We start from the raw sequence: 21,592 nt of genomic DNA on the forward strand, positions 1-21,592 counted from the left end.
GGAGCTACTGCAGCCAAATCAAACAACCATGCGGGAATTTAACAAAGCCTCATCCATAACACCGGCTCCTCCGAGTCTGTATCAATGTATTGTAGCTAACTTTTCAGAAGATTTATAGGTTTCCGGAAGAGTTGGGAGAGCTGGGCACACCCGGACAGCGTGCCTTGCTCGTCAGAGATATCACGTGAAGTCGCATGACGAATGCCCCGGCACTTTACGCTCGACTTGAGGGCCATCGCAGGAACTATTTCTAGCTTTGTATTGGACCTCGTTCAATTAACTGTGAATAGAGAATCGGTGTGTTTGTTGGCCAGATATTACCCATGGCCCCCGAGATTTCACCGCCATAACAACAGAATTAGTGTTATTTTAAGAAGTAATATCTCCAGAAAAGAATCCCAAGCTCCAAAGTGCCCCAAGAGATAAGCCAACGAAAACAAGAGGCCATGGCCTTCAAAGACACACTCTAAGGAACTGGAAGTTCTTAAGGAGCAGGCTGCTTTATAGCACCCCAAAGCATTCTGTGAGAGAAAGTCAGAAATGCAGCAAGATGCACTTGAACATAAAATGATTAGGGAAAGTGATTTATTGCTGGGAAAGAGCGAAGATTATTTAATTGAGTATCGCAAAAGCCCAATGGTATACAAATCGTCTAAGTCCCAGTGAAGATATGCCGGGGTGTTAATGTTTTTGTTCAGATTCTTACAACTTTGTGTCACCCGTCACTAGAAACAGTACAACTGTCACAAATAAGAGATCAAATTAATCTGCCCGTGGCTCCTCCCCCTAGGGCCTGGGTATATAAGCTGCGACCTCTCACACTGCCTCATTCTGGGACACGCTGTCAACTCTGTTGTAAGTCAATTAAATTGATATGCCATCAATTAAGACAGAGAACGCAGAGTGAATTAACTATGGCTTTAATTGACTTACAGCAGAGATGGCAGCGTGCCCCAGAATGAGGCAGTGTGAGAGGTCGCAGCTTACATACCCAGGCCCTAGGGGGAGGAGCCACGGGCAGAGCCAAAACCGTACATGTAATATAGTGGCAATACTGTACAACACGTAATACTGTAGGCAGCACAATACAACACAGTGGTACTATGCCCAGTGGGTCCCCAATTATTCAGACAAGGCCCACCCACTCATCAAATCCACCGTTTTTCCCCTGACGGCTGAGGCTCGCCTGGCCTACGACCGCATCAAGGTGGATATTGCCAAGGCCACGATGCACACTGTGGACAAATCCATCCCGTTCCAGGTAGAGTGCGATGCGTCTGACTTTGCCCTGGCCGATACCCGCAACCAGGCAGGAAGGCCCGTGGCTTTCTTCTCCCGTACCCTCCAGGCTTCCGAAATTCAGCACTCCTCCGTCGAAAAGGAAGCCCAAGCCATTGTGGAAGCTGTGCGATATTGGAGGCATTACTTGGCCGGCAGGCGATTCACTCTCCTCACTGACCAACGGTCGGTTGCCTTCATGTTCAGTGACACACAGCGGGGCAAGATCAAGAACGACAAGATCTTGAGGTGGAGGATCGAACTCTCTACCTACAACTATGATATCCAGTATCGTCCTGGGAAGCTTAATGAGCCCCCAGATGCCCTTTCCCACAGTACTTGTGCCAGCGCACAAGTAGACCGACTGCGGGCCCTCCACAAAGACCTCTGTCACCTGGGGGTCACCCAGTTTTCCATTATATCAAGGCCCGCAACCTGCCTTACTCCATCGAGGTCAGGACCATGGCCAGGGACAGCCAGGTCTGCGCGGAGTGCAAACCACACTTCTATCGACCAGACAGAGCACACCCCTTTGAACGCCTCAGCGTTGATTTCAAAGGGCCCCTCCCCTCCACTGACCGTAACATGTACTTCCTCAACATCCTTGACGAGTACTCATGTTTCCCTTTCGCCATCCCATGCCCTGACATGACCTCTGCCACAGTCATCAAGGCCCTGAGCAGTGTCTTCACCTTGTTCGGTTTCCCCACTTACATCCATAGTGATTAGGGTTCCTCCTTCATGAGTGATGAGCTGCGTCAGTTCCTGCTTAGCAAGGACATCGCCTCAAGCAGGACTACCAGCTACAATCCCCGGGGAATGGACAAGTGCAGAGGGAGAACGCGACGGTCTGGAAGGCCATCCTCCTTGTCCTACGGTCTGAGGTCTCCCAGTTCCCCGCTGGCAGGAGGTCCTTCCCAATGCGCTCCCCATCCGGTCGCTTCTCTGCACCGCTACTAATGTGACCCCCCATGAGAAGATGTTTGCCTTCCCCAGAAGGTTCACCTCAGGGGTCTCGCTCCCGATCTGGCTGACGGTTCCAGGGCCCGTCCTCCTCCGACAACATGCGAGGACACATAAGTCTGATCCTCTGGTAGAGAGGGTCTTTCTCCTCCATGTGAATCCCCAGTACGCCTACGTGGCTCACCACGATGGGCGGGAGGATAGTCTCCCTTCGGGTTTTGGCACCCGCAGGTTTCCCAGCGACTGTCACCGGTGCTCCCGACTCTATTCCTCCCCTCTCCACTACTACTACTCGACCCAACCCTATTACCCCCTTCCTCCGTTGCTGCCTACCCGCCTGAGAACACAGCAGTTGTCTTGCTCCCGGACACGCAGGCCTCAACGCTTCAGTTGACTACGATACCCACACCACAGCTGGAACTGGGGCTGTCAAGGCGGACAATCAAAGCCCCCGTCAGACTCAATCTCTGATGCAACTTGTTCACTTCACCCCCGCCGGACTTTTTTATAAACAGGGGGTGAATGTGGTTAAACCATTGTGTTGTATTGTGCTGCCACAGTATTACGTATTATACAGTATTGCCACTATATTACATGTTGTACGGTTTTGGCTCTGCCCGTGACACCTCCCCCTAGGGCCTGGGTATGTAAGCTGCGACCTCTCACACTGCCTCATTCTGGGTCATGCTGCCAGCTCTGTTGTAAGTCAATTAAAGCCATAGTTAATTCACTCTGCATTCTCCATCTTAATTGATGGTATATCAGTGGGGAACTGGCTCCTCAGAGATCGGGGTGCCCTTTGAAAAGGGTGACCAGACCTCAAAGTTAAGTTGAGGGTCCCTCAAACACCCCCCAGCCACGAATATCGGGAGCCCCACAGACATAGGCAACACTCAATCCCAGAGGGGAAACTTTCTTCCCCATCACTAAAGTCCGCGAGACCCATCCCTCACACCACCCAGGCATGAGGATGACCAGCCCCACATTCATCCATCTGTGCTGGCATTGGAGAATCTCCCTCTCCCAAGTGGACATATTCCGCTATGAGGTCACTGAGGGCTTCCCCCACCTTTAAGGTCACCCCCCCCCTTTCAGGCCACCCCCATGCACCCGCGTCAGGCCCCCATACACACCCCACACGCCCCACCCCCTCATGCCCCTCTCAGGCCCCACCCCTTGGCACCCTGGCACCAAAGGCATTGCCAGGGTGCAGAATTCCAGGTTGACACTGCCTCAGGACTCCAATGGTCTCCAGGAACACCCCCCCCCCCCACCTCCCACCAGCGTGGCCATCACGTATGTGTTCCGCTTTTGGAAACCTGTACTAATTGGCGCCAGCCTCAGGCTACGCTGGTGGGCTGGTGAATCCCAGGAGCCTACGGTCTCGACTGGCTGTGCATATTTAAATAAATTTAATAACTAATTTAAATATGCTAACCCAGACCATACCCATTGAGGGCAGGATCAGGTTGTGTTGGGCACAACGGGTCGGGCGCAAAGCAATCACCTCGGCGACCGGCACGAAACCTGTCCCGCTCTATTCACTGGGAATAGCAGGATCGGAGCCGGGTGCCACGCAGCCGGAAAATCACGCTGCACATCTTAGTGGTTCAGGAGGAAGGTAAGCCTCCAATGGCACATTCCTCCATTAACTTGCAACGTCAAATGGGCAGCACGGTGCACAGTGGTTAGCACTGCTGCCACACGGCGCCGAGGACCCGTGTTTAACCCCAGCCTCGGATCACTGTCCGTGTGGAGTCTGCACATTCTCCCAGTGTTTGCGTGGGAGTCACCCCCAAAACTCAAAGATGTGCAGGGTAGGTCTGTGCACGCTAAATTGTCCCTTCATTGGGAAAAACTAACGTCAAAAATAAAAAAGATTAATCAGACATTAATCTCATTTGGTGCTGCAAAATGACAGTGTGTACCTGAACAACTTACTGAAAAGGAACATTAATTCACTGGTGTCCTGTTCCTTGAGATGTTGCTCTTTCCACACTCCAAATGAATGTTTGGAAGCTCTGCCCAGCTGCCTGCTTCAGTCTTCACTAACACAACTGCACAAGCAACAAGAATCAACTGTTGCTAACTAACCTCAGACCTGTGATTGCAACGTGGAACACGTATTCAGTCTTTTAATCTGTTATTATGCAGTATGAGTGCACATGGTGAACCTTGCATGTAACTTTTGTTCACAGGGACGGTTCTAATAAATATCTCAAAGTCCACCAGTATAAAAATAACCCTCAGTGAAAATGCTCCGAGACAAAATGGGGACTGCTGGAATTGTTGATCATTCGTCACGGAGTTACAAGCAATAACCTCTTCATGAATATGTAGGAGGATAAGATGGATCAAATACAGATTCTTATCAGAAATCTCGAACCAGAATCTTTCAATTCTCAAACCGTTCACAGACATTCTTCCAGGGCAGCCAAATCATTTCTTACAAATCTGTTCGTCTTTTGTTGTTACTCACCTCATGAGAGTTGGTGCCGTGTGCCACTCTGGTTTTGCAAACTATAACAAGAAACAAGAGATCATTAAGATACTCAGGGCAGCAAAGGCTTCAGTCTGACAAACATCCTCCCCACCTCCCTCACCAAACTAATTTAGGTGAAGCTGGGTTTAATCACAGAATCAATACGATTGTGCAGTTCCAGTCATTAAACTTTGGTCCAATTAGTCTGGTCAACTGCAAGGCGTCAGCAAGCGTGTGGAGATCAGATTCCATAGGAAATACAACAGAGAAGCAGACCACCCTGCCCAACACATGACGGTGTTTATGCCTCCGCCCATCTTTCCTTTTCTAAATCTATAAAAACCCCTATTCCTTTCTCCCTCATATGTTTCCCTTTAAATGCATCTACGCTATTCACTTCATCCATTCCCTGTGGTACCAAGGGCCACATACTCACCACTCTTTGGGTGAATACATTTCTTTTGACTTCTCTATTGCAATGTTTTGCAAACTTTTTTTCCAGCGACCCAAAATGGCCGGCCCTCGTGACCCACAATTATGTGACATGATATTTTGAAAAAAATGTTGGTCTTCTAAATACTGCTTTCTGGTACAGCATGCACTGAAATGAAGATATTTAATATGTTCTGCATTCACAAATGGAAGGGAATGGTTGTACATGTTCAATTAGCAAGGTACGGAACACAGTGGTTAGCACTGTTACTTCACAGCGCCAGGGTCCCAAGTTCAATTCCCAGCTTGGGTCACGGTCTGTGCGGAGTCTGCACGTTCTCCCCGTGTCTGCGTGGGTTTACTCCGGGTGCTCCGGTTTCCTCCCACAAGTCCCGAAAGAAGTGCTGTTAGGTGAATTGGACATTCTGAATTCTCCCTCAGTGTATCCGAGCAGGCGCCAGACTAGGCGATGTTGACAGTAACTTCATAGCAGCGTTAATGTAAGCTTACTTGTGACAATAATAAAGATTATTATTATTAGAATGTTGGGCAGCAGTGTCATGTTTTAATTAGCAATGGGAGTGAATGTAGGATAGTTGGGAACATTGGAAGTTCACTTTGAGTTGTTACTGAGAGGGCAGACTCCGGCCTCCCACATGGCCCTGGGAGGAGTTGCGTTGAAATCGAAGGGCCCAAGCCAGGCAGATCGCTCAACAACAGAGGGAAGAGAAAGAGGAGGAACAAACTAACCAGTGAAGCATGTTTCCATTTTGTTTGTTGACTCACAATTTTGAAGAGAGAGAGAGAGAGAGAAAACAATCAACAAAATGCAGAGTCTTCCTAGGCGACTTTAAATTCCTCGGATTTAGCCACTGCGGGTTTTAAAGGGACTGCGGGTGAGGTGGGGGCAAGCAAGAGAACAGCGGAGACACTCTGAGCCCATCGCCTTTCATCAATGAGTCGCCTTTTTCTTTCACAGCAGAGTATGAGGAAGGCAGTGTGTTGGGCAGCATGTGGCTCTGTGTTCAATCGGAGGGGTTGTGCCAATGGCGACAGTGCTCAGGAAAGATTTGGTTAGTACAGCGTTTCATCAGTTAGGGCCCGGGGAGTGGGGAAAAATGCATTGCAACCTTAGATATTCAACTGTGTGTATCATAGATTATCATAGAATTTACAGTGCAGAAGGAGGCCATTCGGCCCATCGGGTCCACACCAGCTCTTGGAAAGAGCACCCTACCCAAGGTCAACACCTCCACCCTATCCGCATAACCCAGCAACCCCACCCAACACTAAGGGCAATTTTGGACACTAAGGGCAATTTATCATGGCCAATCCACCTCTGCACATCTTTGGACTGTGGGAGGAAACCCACGCACACACGGGGGGGATGTGCAGACTCCGCACAGACAGTGACCCAAGCCGAAATCGAACCTGGGACCCTGGAGCTGTGAAGCAATTGTGCTATCCACAATGCTACCGTGCTGCCCGTGTATGGGGGCGGATCTATCAGTGACACACACTGGGGATCATTTTTGGCAACCCATTTTCAACATCCCATGACCCACCCCAGGGTTGTGACCCCTACTTTGAAAAACATTGCCTATGGATTCCTTGATGACTGTCTTATATTGATGGCCTATAGTTAATCTCATCTGTACACGAGGAAACATTCCCTCTGTATCCACTCTCTGTCTGTTAGGTCACCCCTCTGTCTACTTTCTCCACGAAACAGCAGGTCTCCTTTTCCTGATATGAATTAGGGCTTTGGGAACCAGCAGAGGGCCATCAAAAATTGATTTTTTTTTAAAAGGGAAAAAATAGAATGAGCAAAGTAGCTAGAAGTAGAAAAACAGACTGTAACAGCATTTATAAAAAGGAATGCTAAAGTAAACGTTGGTCCCTTAGAATCAGCGACAGGAGAAGTTATCATAGGGAGTGAGGAAATGGCGGACGCATTGAACAATATTTTGTGTCCGTCTTCACAGTAGAAGACACAAGTTCCAAATCAGAAATAAAAGATAACCCAGGGGCTGAAAAGAATGAGGACATTAGGTAAATTAACATCTGTGGACATAAAGTGGAGAAATGCAAGGGATTAACATCTGACAAATCTCCAGGACCTACGGCCTACATCCGAGGGGTCTAAAAGAGCTAACTGCAGAGATAGTGGAAGCACCAGCTATGATTTCCCTAAATTCCTTAGATTCAGGAATAGTCCCACTCAGCTGAGAGTTGGCAAATATTACACTGCTTTTCAACAAAAAAGGAGGGCGAGGAGAAAACAGTGAACTACAGGCTAGTTAGCCTAATGTCACTTGCTGTGAAATGCTGGAATGTATTATTAAGGAAATATTAACAATATACTTAGAAAAGCATGGGATGTAATTAGTAGGGTGGATAAAGGGGAGCTAGTAGATGTCATGTACCTGGATTTCCAAAAGGTAATCAATAAGGTGCCATACAAAAGGTTAACATGCTAAATAAAGGAATTGGGGGTAATTTATTAGCATGGATAGAGGATTGTTTAATGGACGGAAAACAGAGTGGGCATGAAAGAGGCTTTTTCAAATTGGCAGGCAGGAATAATGGAGTGTTACAAAGGTCAGTGCTGGGGCCTCAGCTATTTACAATCTATATTAATGACGGAGATCAAGAGACAGAGAGTGAAACATCTAAGTTTACTGATAATGCCAAGCTAAATGGAAAGGTAAGCTGGGGAGAGGGCACAGGAAGGTTACAAAGGGATACAAACAGGTTGGGTGAGTATGCAACAAGATGGCAGATAGAGCATAATATCGAGAGGTGTGGAGCTATTTCGTTGTAAGAACAAAGAAGCAGAATATTTTTTTAAGAGTGAGAAATTTGTAGATGTTGATATTCAAAGACACTTTGGTGGGCTTGTACAAAGAACTCAGAAAGGTAGTGCACAGTTGCAGCAAGCAGTTAGGAAGGCAAATAGCATTTTGCCGTTTACTGCAAGGGGATTAGAGTAAAAGAATAAAGACGTTTTGTTAAAGTTGTACCGGGGTTTGGTGAGACTGCATCTAAAGAACTGAGACCAGTTTTAGTCTCCATGTTTAGGAAAGCATTTGGGGGGGGGGGGGGGGGGGGGGCAGTGTGAATCCCGCCCTGCCGCTCCGACGCCGGCTGCCGTATTCTCTGACGCCGGTTTTCGGGCAGAGCGGGGATCATGCCGCACCAGTCGGGTGCCGTTGGCAGCGCCCCCCCCCCCGGCAATTCTCCGGGCCCCGATGGGCCGAGCAGCCGTCGGTTTCTGGCCAGTCCTGCCGGCGTGAAATGGACATGGTTCCACACGGCGGGACCTGGGTGGTAGGCCGGCTGGTGCGGTCCTCGGGGGGGCGCAGGGGGATCCGGCCCCCGGGTGGGCCCCCATGGTGGCCTGGCCCGCAATCAGGGCCCACCGATCTGCGGGCGGACCTGTGCCGTGGGGGCACTCCTTCCTTCCGTGCCGGCCTCTGTAGGGCGCCGCCATGGCCGGCGCGGAGAAGACACCTCCCTGCGCATGCGGCAGAATACGCTGGCTGGTCTGCGCATACGTGGAACCACGGCGGCGGTTCTGCTCATTCGCTAACTTGCGCCGGCCCTTCGGCGCCGGTTAGCGCAGCGCGAACGTCTCCGCCGCCGGCCTAGCCCCCAGAAGTGCGGAAGATTCCACAACTTCCGATTGGCCAGACGCCGGAGTGGTTCGTGCCATTTCTTTACGCCGGCGTCGGGCCATCGGGGGATTCGTGAAAATCCCGCCCCTATTTTCTAGTTCTTATAGAATTACTATCAAAGCTTAACAATTGTCCTATAATGAGAGGCTCAGTAAATTGGGTTTATGTTCTCTGATATTCTTAAATTCTTTTGAAGAATAGGAGACGATCTCATTGCAATCTACAAAATTCTGATGGGGTGCATTGGGTGGACCCAAGATTGTTTTGACTTCTCAGGGAGTCTAAAGCACAGGGGGGCTGCAGTGAATGCTTGGCATCCTTTATCCCAGAGGGTTGTGGATAGACAAATATTTAGTCCCTCAGGGAATTAAGGGATATGGTGAGTGGATGGGAAAATGGAGTTGAAGACCAAGGGCAACCATGATCGTACTGAATGGTAGAGCAGGCTCGATGGGCCATGCGATCTACTCCTCCTCCAATTTCTTATGCTCTTATGGATACCTGTGCATTTCTGTAATCTTCTCAGTACCCTTCCCAGTGCCTCTATATCCTTTCTATAATATGGAATCTGAGAGAGTTAATATCACCCTAGTCAAAGAGATGAAGTCACACAAGAATTCCTGTTGTCCCTAACCATACCACATGGAGAAAACATTGGCATGGTGCCAGCCTGGCTGCAGACTGTACCGGTTCAGTGGAGGAAAGCTGCCAGTCTTTGCCGTGCAGTCACGGGAAATGCAGCGAATGGAGACGACCCTCTGCATCTTAGACAGATATATTCATTACTTTTAATAAATTAAACGTTTAAAATACCAGGAGGCAGGTCAACAAAGATCAGTAAGCTACCTCTGAGAGAGCTGTTATTGAACAGTAGTGACATAGGCTTGGGCACAGTCTTCTATCTACTACCCCGCCCCCCCCAGCGAGCTGTGGAATAGTTCACGGCACTGCGGGGAATCAAGCGAGAGGGGGGGGTATTTAAATTAAAATGGAGCAACAGCAGAAATAAGTTAACTTGGATTGCCTCACTATCTTGGCTGCTGCAAATATCAAAGGGAGGCAACTTCCAGAGGAAACCGTTTTGGGGGGGGGGGGGGGGGGGGGTGTCACACTTTGTATGGTGGGGCTCTGGACACATGGTGACATGGGCCAAACTTTTCCACACGCAGCGGAGGAAGCCATGGAAAAAGCCGTTGACATTGGTGGGAGATCCCACCGCCAGGCCAATGGGAGCCGCCTCCCCTGGTGAAAAACACGGCGCATGGGTGGCGGGAGGAGGGGGGTGCATCAAATCCCCCCAATGTCGTGAGGTGATTTGTGTCCGTGACGCCACAGATCAAATTTTAGGAGGAAGGAATCCAGTGCTTACAGTCTAATCGCAGGATTTTCTTTTACAAATTGGCTGTAGACTGGGAGGAGATAATCCACACACTCGACTGGGCCGGAGGAGGGGGTCAGGAGATAAGCCAGAAATAATACACAGCAACCTTTCAAAAGCAGCAGTTTTAAATTCTACAAGGAGCTATCTAGGAGGTTGGTGGGACAGGGTAGCTCCCCCAGCCTGCCGCAAGGCAGGCAGCTATATTTTTCAAAGGCCTCTTTGGCAAGTCCACTTGCTGTACGGCTTCCAAAATGAAATCACAATTCATGCTCTCCATATATAGATGCAACCACAAGAAGTTTATTATAATCACCAAAGTCCACTTCAAAATTGTTACTGCAAATGTTTGAGCTGATTTATTACAAAATGGCCCAAATTAAATAGCAAAGCAGGAAGTGCAGCAAGTCTGGAGCTGTTCCTTGTATTCTGTCTTTGTTTCGGAACACTTACTGAATGGGAATGTCAGCTTGTGCTTCTCAATCTCTGCCATGGTGTTCTCCCCACACTGGCTGCTCAGTTCCATAAAGGGAGGGGAACAGACTCTATCATCTGCAAGAGAAGAAGAATACATTGATTTCAGTAGAAATGAGTTCACGTGCATTCAGCTATCGACCGTAGGACATACTCTTAAGCAAACCTACTGACAAAATCGTTCATCCACGAACATGAAACAAGTGCGTGTACTGTGGAGAAAACACACAGCAAGGTGTAGCGTCACTGGTGCGTATCATGGCAAAGGAGATGACAGGAGTGACTGTGCCTCCTTGGTGCTGACGGCACTGCCTTCAATACATTCTTCACACTGTCGTCAATAATATCACTTTTGTATAACGCAGATGTGTATATTCAGAAAGCTGCAAGCTTATCGCAGTTCATTGCTCATTTCGATGAACATTCAGATATTTTTACAGCTTCAACCAGTGAGGCGGTGCTCTGATGGGCAACAGCATGGGTCAGAAGTCAAAGTAGAAAACACACAGCCACAGACTGAAGATTGGTGGGTGTGGCGAATCCTGATGCAAGCAGTGGACAGGCTCGATAAAGCAGCCAGTCTTTCCCTGCCTCGTCTTGTCTTAGGAGGGCCGGTCACTGTATCATCGCCCCTCACATCGTTTAAGAATAGTTAAGCAGATAAACGTTTGAAGCCAGGAGGAAAGAGCAAAGAAGTGGGATTAGTTTCCTTACGGGCAGCATGGTAGCACAGTGGTTAGCACCATGGCTTCACATAGGGTGCCGGGTTCGATTCCCGGCTTGGGTCACTGTCTGTGCGGAGTCCGCACGTTCTCCCCGTGTCTGCGTGGGTTTCCTCCGGGTGCTCCGGTTTCCTCCCACAAGCCCTGAAAGAAGTGCTTGTTAGGTGAATTGGACATACTGAATTCTCCCTCTGTGTACCTGAACAGGTGCTGGAATGTGCCGACTAGGGGCCTTTCACAGTAACTTCATTGCAGTGTTAATGTAAGCCTACTTATGATGATAAAGATTTTTTTAAATTTTTATTTAAAAAAATTAAGCTTTCAATTCCTCCGGTTTGAAAAGTCAGCAGAGGTAGAATGGGACGAAGGGCCTCCCTTCTGCACTTTACATTTTTATGATTCTAAAGAGTCACCCCGTGCTTCTTTGACATACCTAATGATTCAGTGGCATACAGGTAACCATAAGTGACACTAGGGTCTAATGCAGGGGAGGAGAGGCTCACTTTTCAATGCCACGTCAATTCTTTTGTCTCCTGGGACACAAAAGCGGCTGCGTCCTCAAGACTACAAAAGGTGCTCATTTATTGAAGCCATGAATTCAGTGAAAAAGAGGACGCTGCTTAAGAACATAACCCACATTTCATATCACTGGCCTGACCTATTCCATTGGTCGAATTTCAAATTCCCCAATGAGTGAAATACTGAAACTTCAAGTGGAACGCTGTGTCAAACAGTGTCAAAATAAATAAGAATAATGTGAAATCTCCAGGCAGTATAAACAGCTTGAATACACATTCTTGCGGTTAAAATGGAGAGTGCCTTTTAGAAAAATACAATTCTATTTATTTGGTGTGACTGCAACCATCTCCAGAGAGATTAATTGCACTTGAAGCGAATTGCAAATAAACGGCAATACATTAAATGGTCCTGGCAAACGAAGCAGAAGTGTCGAGATTTTCTGACGCTTTCTATACTTGAAAAAGACACAATGACTTATTTGTTACAAGAACAACTTTGCACACGGGCCTCAATAAGCCTGGGCCCAGCTTAATTTTCCATTAAAGCTAGAACTGCAATGGATTAATCTCATTCCACAAACCCCAATTTATATCAGATGGTGCATCATCATTATGTCACGTTCAGTGTCAAGCTGATCCAGTTACAGTTTGCGCTCTCAATGGCCTTGCAATTCCCTTTCTTTGTACCTCCCTCGCCTTTTCCAGTAACAACCTGCTTCAAAGCTAGGGGGCGGGATTCGCTGTTGCCCGACGGCGATATCGTAAATCGACAATCGGGCGGAGAATCCCTCAAAAGCAGGGTCATCAAGGAATACACTGCACGCCATTGGGACAGCCTCAGGAGGTTACCTGAAGGCCCTCCCCTGACGCACCGCCCCCGATGGGCCGAGTTCCCGACGGCGCGGGACACGTGTGCTCTCAGTTTTCGTGAACCCGCGTGGCGGCTGCGGGGGGGGGGGGGGGGAGCGGTGGGGGAGGGAAGACATGCTGGGGGAGCTTCAGCGAGGGTTGGGGGGGCAATAGTGGGGGGTTTCCAGGGGGGCACTATATGGCAGGTAGGGTCCACGCCAATTTTCGCGTCGTAAAACTAGGCACTTCCTCCAGACATAGCCTCAAAGTCGGAGAATCCAGCCCAGGATCACAGTAAATCTCTAGGCATCACACAAGTGCACAATTTGCCCAAGTGGGCAAAACTGGTTCATTAACAAACTAATATGGGCACGATTTTATGCCCACGCTGCACCCAAAAGGCAACTCGCCGGGGCACAGTATGGCTGATAGAAACCAGGAGACCCGCTCCCGGGAACTACCGGCTCACAACTCCTCACGAGACTTAACGTGATGTCGCGAGATGTTGCAATGTAAATTCTCGCCCATTGCGGGTGGCATCACCTTTTGGCAAATCTGCACATTACAGCAAGACAGCTAGTCTCACTTTAATGTGCAGATTCCTGATGTACCCGAAGCATAGGATCTATCGCCTTTGACTCAGAGGCCTTGGGCAAGTGCCGTTCTGTATTGGTCTCTACAAACGGGGTCCATGCGGGACGGCACTTGGAGTCATCCAGTGGATTGGAGCCCCCAGGTGCATGCCCTTTGGGCAGGGTAACACCCTGACACTGCCAGGTTGGCACTGACAAGCTGGCATTTTTTGCATGCTGGTGATCGGACCAGGGGTGGTCTGCACAGGTGTTTTTTTTTGGGGGGGGGGGGTGCTGAGGACCCTCCCATAATGCATTGGAGCTTGGTGGGGGGGGTGCACAGGCCTTGGAGTTCAGGACGTCGATCCCTCGCTACACTGAGGGGGTTCTGGCGAGTAGAGCTCCTCAGTGCACAAACGGGGCTATGTGCGGCCGCGCATTCCCTGCTGAGGCCCCATATCTAACGCAAGTGCTGTTTTATAGCCTTGTGTTTCCTGGTGGCGGGAAACACACAGCTAAATGCGCTTGCTATGGGACTTTTTTCCCCATTTGTTCCCTTTTAGTAAAATCGTGCCCATACTTTCCATTTTCTCTCAAGGAACTTGTTAAATTAAAACCCTTATTGATTCTGGCTCATTAATAATCAAACCTAGTATACCCAGCTGTGGAGTGTGGAAATAGTCTACCACCAGGCTTAAAATTCTTATGGTCCAATCTAGGTTCAAGGCTTAATTACTAACTGGAAATGAGACCAGCCTCAGGGGGCTAAAGAGAAGGGAACTCTTAGGGTTGAATCCCTTTTGACACAAGTACTGATCTCATACAGATTAGCAAAGCAGGCGGCAAGTACAGGTTCCTTACAGTCTGTTAAAACGGGAACTGGACAAATTCCTAAGAGAGAATGAGTTCAATTGCCGCCTTGGGTGACTGTGTGGAGTTTGCATGGGTTTCGTCTGGTGCTCTGGTTTCCTCCCACAGTCCATAGATGTGCAGGTTAGGTGGATAGGCCATGCAAAAATGCCCCTTAATGTCCAAAGTTTAGATGGGGTGACAGGGATAAGGTGGGGGAGTGGGCCTGGGTGGGGTGCTCTTTCAGAGGGTCGGTGCAGACTAGATGGGCCGAATAGCCTCCTGGTGCACTGTAGGTATTCAATGACAGCTCAGATTACAGATGGTAGAGGAGGTGGAGCCGGAATTACTGGTGGAAATGCATTACCATAGTTTCCCGGAGTTTGGTTGACTGATTTCAGGGTTTAGAAGGAGCTTTGCCTAAATTGATCTGTCTCACCTTACATGGCTTGGTCCAGCGGCGAAGACAGGTCTTTGTTCACAATCTCCGTGTTGGACAGAGTGAGTCGCTGACATGGTTGTCGTAGAAGGCCTTAAATTACTACTGGCAATCTACTGGCGAGAGTTGGATAACGTCACTACAAACTACAGCCTACTCTGAAATTCCTGCCGCTAAACACTTCCTAGTTGGCAAGCACAATGACAAACGGTAGGCAATTCAGCTCCTGTCACTAGAAATTATTGTAATGATTGTAACTGGAATTGAAAGCTGGCCTCAGTAACGGTGACCATGAAACTATCATCAATTGTCATTAAAAACAAACAAACATCTGGTTCACTAATATCCTTTAGGGAAGGAAATCTGCCATTCTTACCCGGTCTGATCGACATGTGACACCAGGCCTACAGCACTGTGGTGGACTCGGAATTGCCCTTTAAAATGGCCGAGCAAGCCACTGGTATCAAGGGGAATTCGGGACAGGCAACAAATGGTGGCATTGCCAGCGATGCCCACACCCCATGAATGAATGAAAAGAAAAAATAATCAGGGAATCTGGGCAAGGTGCGATATGGTGATGGAAGTGAGAGAAACAGAGATAGAGACAGAAGATAGATTTCTTACAGGCAGTAAACAAAAATAGGATCCCAAGAGTGTTGCCTTAAGGTGGGTGTACATGGACATCAGCTGAGAAAAGGATTAGGCTTGGATGTGATGCCCTCCCGGTACTCCAAATACAGGCTCTCACAGAAAGTACAACTATTTGGGCTCAGTCCCAGAGTGTGGTCAATGCCGAGGAGCTGCACCCCAGTGTTGATGTCCTTCAAAAGGACGTGTCAAATTGGAATGGGGAGAGGAACATAGCGTTTCCAGTCTCCAGGCATTTCCCTGCAGCCAAGACTTTATAATCATCGCTAATTGGCACTCCAACATCAGTCAAGGAGGTGGGGAATAATTGGTGACCATTAGTGTTTCCCTCATTGACAGAGAATGTCTTCCTGCCGTGCAGCAATTTCTCTTAAGTAGCCTGGCTGAAAGATGACAAATCTCGCCCAGCAATAAGTCGACAAATTGAGCAACAAACATCCCTGGGACAAGGACCTAAAGTTCCTGGCAGAGTAAAGCCACCACCAGGCTGAACTACTGCCCAACAGTTCCAAACAAACAAGATTATGCTTCAGGGAAAAAAAAGTGGAGAAAGTTGGGTGTAATGCTAATTTCCAGATTTCATGTTCAGAATGCTGGGTGTCAAACTTAAGGAGAGGAGGCGTTTAGATCGTATAAATGAGTAATCAGATCAGAGCTTCGGCAAATTTAGTTGAGGTCATTTTTAAAAAAATTTAGAGTACCCGATTCATTTTTTCCAATTAAGGGGCAATTTATTGTGGCCAATCCACCTAACTTGCACATCTTTTTGGGTTGTGGAGGCGAAACCCACGCAAACACGGGGAGAATGTGCGAACTCCACACAGACAGTGACCCAAAGCCGGGATCGAACCTGGGACCTCGGCGCCGTGAGGCCGCAGTGCTAACCCACTGTGCCACCGTGCTGCCCTCAGTTGGGGTAATTTTAACCAATGGAAGCAGGCCATAGGGGCACCCTGTGGGCCTAGCCTTCTGATGCAGTGATAATAATCTGGCATAGAAGTTGAAAGTGAAGCTAATTAGTTTATTTACAGATATGAAGACGAGAAGAGGGGCGGTGGGTGGTTTGGTGGTGGCAGGGAGGGGTGTGGGCATCAACCAATAGCACTTCGAGACTATATTTAATATACCTTCAAAGTTGGTTAATAGTGTGTTCAAAATTTTTTTAAACCCCCCTGAATGAGAGTGTTATTGGGGGGGCGTTCTCTCCTCTTGGTTTTAAAGGTATTTAGATTTCCAACTATTTGCAGACAATTCTGTGCCTGCATTCAGGCATATGTCTAGTTCACCAGCGGAGGTGGGGTGTAGGATGGACTTCCAGCCAGGCAGGAGCCAAGCAAAGTGAACAGTCTCTGCCCAGCTGATACCAGAAGAGCCATTATCAATCCGAGACCAGTAACTGCAGTCTAAATGCAGCCTAGAGAACAGGAACAAAATTAAAACAGATTGATTGTAACACACTTAGACCATGAGAGTCAGCAGATAGTGAACTTGTTAACAGTTCTGCAATTATCTCCAAGTCGAAGACTCAATACGAGCTATCTATAACAAGCCATGAGGCCATGATTTTACATATGAATCATTGCTATTTTGGAGTCAGGCAACCCAACTTGCTAGCACTACATGTGATTTGAGGTAGAAACACCAATTGGACGTGCATGTTAAAGTGCTCTTTTCTGGTAGGATGCACATATTCGCCAATATGGGGAATAAGGCAGGAGAATAGCACTAAGCCATGATGCACGTTTGGAGAACCAGTGGTCACGATGAGCCAAATGGTCTCCTTCTGCACCATAAAAAATGCAATACTACCTTAGCAAAGCAACAACATGCTCATGATGCAAAGAAAACATCCTGTCATATATATGTTTTCCGAGCCCTTCTGAATAACTTTAGCGATACGATAGTGTCCCTTTAAATGATTGCTGGCATATATTCATAGGTTTCATTCTTACGCAGTGCTGCCCACAGACAGGGCACTCTCTCACACTGAAAACCATTTGCAACTTTTTATATCTGTCTACACAAGTTCTAGTTGTCAATGTCACAAATGTGGCACAACAGACTGAACGTGGCATTAACAAACTAAACAAGAAGGCACGTTAAAAGCCTCACCCTCGCTCATTGTACTTTAGATTGTATTTCACTAAATCCAATTAGTCTGGCTTTGAGTTATGAGTCAGATTTAGTTAACAGCCTAACAGTACGTGAACATTTACCGGATACCACAATCATAATTTGATTAAATTCAATGTAGTGCTTGAAAGGAAGAAAGGCAAAACAGTTCCTAAAATTCCAGATATAGGTCAGATTGACTTCAATGAGATCAGACATGGGCTGTCCACAGCAAACCAGGAAAATTTGTGAAGTAGCATAACAACAGCAGGGAAAGGGGTTCAAAAAGGATATGATATAGAACCTGTTTACAGCTCTCAAGGGCAACAGCTCCGCATGCCAGAAAGATAGCCACAAACAACTAAAGAGATAAGATATACCTAAAATTGAAGAAAAACCATATTAAAATGTAAAATACGGCACAGGTCTTGACAAATTGGTACAAAGAATAGCAAAAGATACCAAATCAGTAAGAGCTACAAAATGCAAGCGTGAAAATAAATTTGCAAAAAATATCAAACTAAAGAAAATTTGTACAATTGTGTTAAGGAAAAGAGGGTGGTCAGGAACATTGTGGGCCCCTTAAAAACTGATTAATGTCAATGGAAAATGATGTATCGGACTAGGAGGCAAAGACTGGGGGGTGGTGGTAGCTAAATGCTATGGGAATTTGTTCCCTTTTAGTTAAATTGCGCCCAGACAGTCAAGTCACAGATCTCATGGAATGGCACAGCAGGCTCGAGGGACTAAATGGCCTATTCCTGTCCAAACTGCTGGCTCTGGCACAGTGTCAGAGACAGACACACATACAAGAAATCCCCACACAGTGTACCCAATTAGAAGACTAACATCTATACTTTTAAGAATGCCTTTAAGTGCTTTACAGTTTTTGAAGCGTAGTCACTGTAGTAATGTAGGAAACATGGTAGCTAATTTGAGCTCCGTGAACCCAACAGCAATGTTATAGTAACCAGATAATCTGTTTTTGAGATGCTAATTGAGGAATAAAATATTGGGCAAAATACCGAGGATAACCATCCAGTTCTTCTTCAAAATAATACCATGGGATCTTTTACATCCAGCCAAATAGGCAAATGGGGACCCAGTTTAAAGTCTCGTCCACAACATGGCAACTCTTTTTTTTTAAATTTAGAGTGCCCAGGTATTTATTTTTTTCCAATTAAGGGGCAATTAAGCATGGCCAATCCACCTAACCTGCACATCTTTGGGTTGTGGGGGTGAAACCCACGCAGACACAGGGAGAATGTGCAAACTCCACACGGACAGTGACCCAGGGCCGGGATTCAAACCCAGGTCCTCAGCACCGCAGTCCCAGTGCTAACCACTGCACCACATGCCACCCTCACAACACGGCATCTCTGACAGTACAGTGCTCCCTCGGTACTGCGCTGAAGTGTCGGCCTTGATTTGTGTTTTAAAGCCCTGGAGTGTGACTTGAACTCAAAACCTTGTGACTCGGAGGAAAGAAGTGCTGCCAACCTGAGGCCTGGCTGGCTTTTCAGTCCCACAATTAGGGTCTCCCTGATCAAGACAACACCACTGTTTACTATCCTGACTTCCACCTATCTGCCACTTAATGGCGCCCATTTACATGAGTCTACAAGCTGCCTGGGAAATAAGAGGCCCAAAGAGAAATGGCTGGGAACAATCCCTTGCCCACAACTATAGTAAAAATGGCACTGCGGCCACAGTGGTAGCATAATAACAGAAATGTTGCTTGGACAAAATTTATTTTAATTTGCCAGACTGTTAACGGGATTTAAATGGAAAGATATCCTGCTCCATTAAAACATCCTGCGTCACCATTCAACAATGCATTTCTTCAAATTAGATTCTGGGGATGTGCTGAGCTATGGCAAAATGCCTTGTAACTCTGAGAGCTACCTTTCCTGCCCTGGCAGCACAGCTATAAACAGTTAGGGAGCAAGACAAAAGCAAATGACAACCGCCACTTGGTGGAACCACGGACCATGTTAAGGCCACACCCTGCTCCCCTCTCTGCATTAGTCCTTAGTAGCAGCCGGTCTCTTTCTCTCTTCTCCCTGCAACCCCCCCCCCCCCCCCCCCTTTCCTGGTTCACCCGACATTTCCAAGAAAAATCAGGCCCGGATTTTCTTCCTTGCTGCTCTCAAGCCCGATGCACAGAGTGCACAACTCAAACGCGAACACTGGACTATCCAAAATGAGGTTAAAACATTTCATAGAGTTCATGCAAGCAAATAATGAGGTGAAATTAAAGCACCCTGTGAGCAGCAGTAGCAGCTCATGAACTTTCTGCTGGATTAATATTGCACACAAACAATAGGCTCACTGTTGTCCAGGCAGAGTCAGCTGTGACAACGTCACGGTGCAGCCATAAAAAAAAAGCTCTCTAGCAACCTGTGCGAACCGCGCCCCCCCCCATGATACAGTTTGCTAACCTTATTTACCAAAGGCTGTGGTATTCTACTTAATAGCTGTGTCCATCATTCAGCTCGACAGCGAACTGTTCATAAAAGCATGTAAATAACAGAAACTGATGAAATACTGTTTAGTTGCCTTCAGGCGTCAGGAGGTGAGCAAAGACTGTGAACATAAATTATTTTATTTCACGCTTGTGACCTCGTTGGGCCTTGGTTCAGATGAAAGACAAATTAACGCATCGGGACAAGTTCAAGGGCAATTGCTACTTCCCAAGATGCATGCATTCATATAGTAGCTTTAACAGGAAAAGCATAGCAGGAGAGTGGACACAGATTTATGAGGAAACAACACATTCAACAACCTTGGAGGAGAAAGAAATGTTAGATATGGGATGGTATTTACAGAGGACAAAGGGGTCGAGGCTGGGTTTTTTTTTGAGACAGGGTTGTTTTTGATGGGAGCAATGCTTAACAACTGGGAACCATTTAGAATGTCAGGTAGAGCAGGGACCAGGAAAGAAATTTGGGTGATCATGAATCTAAGGGAAATGGAATAGGAGATTGAGAGCATTCAATTGAGTGACAATCAATAGGCCTCCCAACTACACTGGCTGGCACATCAAGAGAATTGGCCAGTTGGCACTATTGGGTAATCGGGACCAACAGATCCACATCATAGTATGGATATCACCGTCAAGAGAAAAACACAACAGAAGTCAGCCTTGGATTGCATGATGAGATATGCAGGGAGGTATGACATAATGGTTCAGTAATCAGAGACACTTTAATTTCTATAATTTCTCTGGTTGCTGAGGCAGTAAGTTAAATACACTACTTAAAACATGAAAGTAAGAAAAAAAAAATCATGGAGGCAATTTTGAGCCTGCACTAACCGTGCGCGGGATCAGTGATACGAGTGGAAAATCCGAAGAGATTCGGGGAATGCGATTCTCTCCGAAGAGATGGCGTTTCCCAATTTTCCCCACCCCTCGCTGGTGATGTCACGAGGTTCATGCACGCAGTATCTCAGTGATGGGGGCTGAGGGTTGTTAGGTTTCAGTGCTGATTGGAGCACCATGTACAGGCAATGGTTAATATCAGCTCCTTTCTGCACTCGGAGGGTTGGATACAGCAAGTTGTCTGAAGCAGCAGCTCAGCGAAGCAGCTTATCTGCTCAGTCTGAGGACAAAAGTTCCTTTAATGTCAAGGTACAATCTCTTCCGTTGGCTCTGGAACAACTCTTCAGCCTGGTTATCTAACTGTGAACTGGGAAAGCTGGGATCAATCCATCTGGGCCTTCACTGCGACAGTGAATGTGAACAATAAGACCACATTGTCCGTATTCCACATCTGTTAGGCTAATGACGTTTTGTAGCCCTCAGTGAGCACGTCATGATTAAGGGGCAGGGTTCCTGGCCAAAGTATGTGTCTGGACATCCTCTGATCAGCCCCTCCATTTTAAAGCTGGAGAACTGCAAAAGTAGCATCAGTTCGCAAAGGGACATGCATGCTGTAAAAACTGATTAATGTCCCTGTTTCACAACAGTAAACCAGCTATAAAATAGGACTGGTTTATAAATCATGTCCAGGTATTTAAAAAGATGTAGGGATAATTTGCACTGCGCTTAATCATGGCGTGACTATGCCAACACTGTTCATCAGTCAAGGACAGAGGCGATGTTTCCCTTTATTATAAAGGTTGAAAAAGGGAGAACACAAACTAGTTGGGCTGAATGGCCTGTTTCTGCTATGAAATCTATGTAACAGCGAAGAAAG

At 47.3% G+C, this 21,592-nt stretch overlaps 1 protein-coding gene across 4 annotated transcripts in view; it reads right to left on the reverse strand.

Moving 5' to 3' along the window:
• The window catches only part of itpk1a (inositol-tetrakisphosphate 1-kinase a), a 286,412-nt gene that overhangs the window by 34,001 nt on the left and 230,819 nt on the right, over positions 1 to 21,592 (reverse strand). For all 4 annotated transcript variants that reach the window (XM_072492444.1, XM_072492434.1, XM_072492460.1 and 1 more), the window contains 2 exons: positions 10,664 to 10,762; positions 4,721 to 4,761 (listed from right to left, as the gene is read on the reverse strand). In XM_072492444.1, coding sequence (XP_072348545.1) covers positions 4,721 to 4,761; positions 10,664 to 10,762 — 140 coding nt within the window. The remainder of the gene's footprint in view (positions 1 to 4,720; positions 4,762 to 10,663; positions 10,763 to 21,592) is intronic.

The sequence above is a fragment of the Scyliorhinus torazame genome, chromosome 2 (genome assembly GCF_047496885.1).
Source record: "Scyliorhinus torazame isolate Kashiwa2021f chromosome 2, sScyTor2.1, whole genome shotgun sequence".
Classification (NCBI taxonomy): domain Eukaryota; kingdom Metazoa; phylum Chordata; class Chondrichthyes; order Carcharhiniformes; family Scyliorhinidae; genus Scyliorhinus; species Scyliorhinus torazame.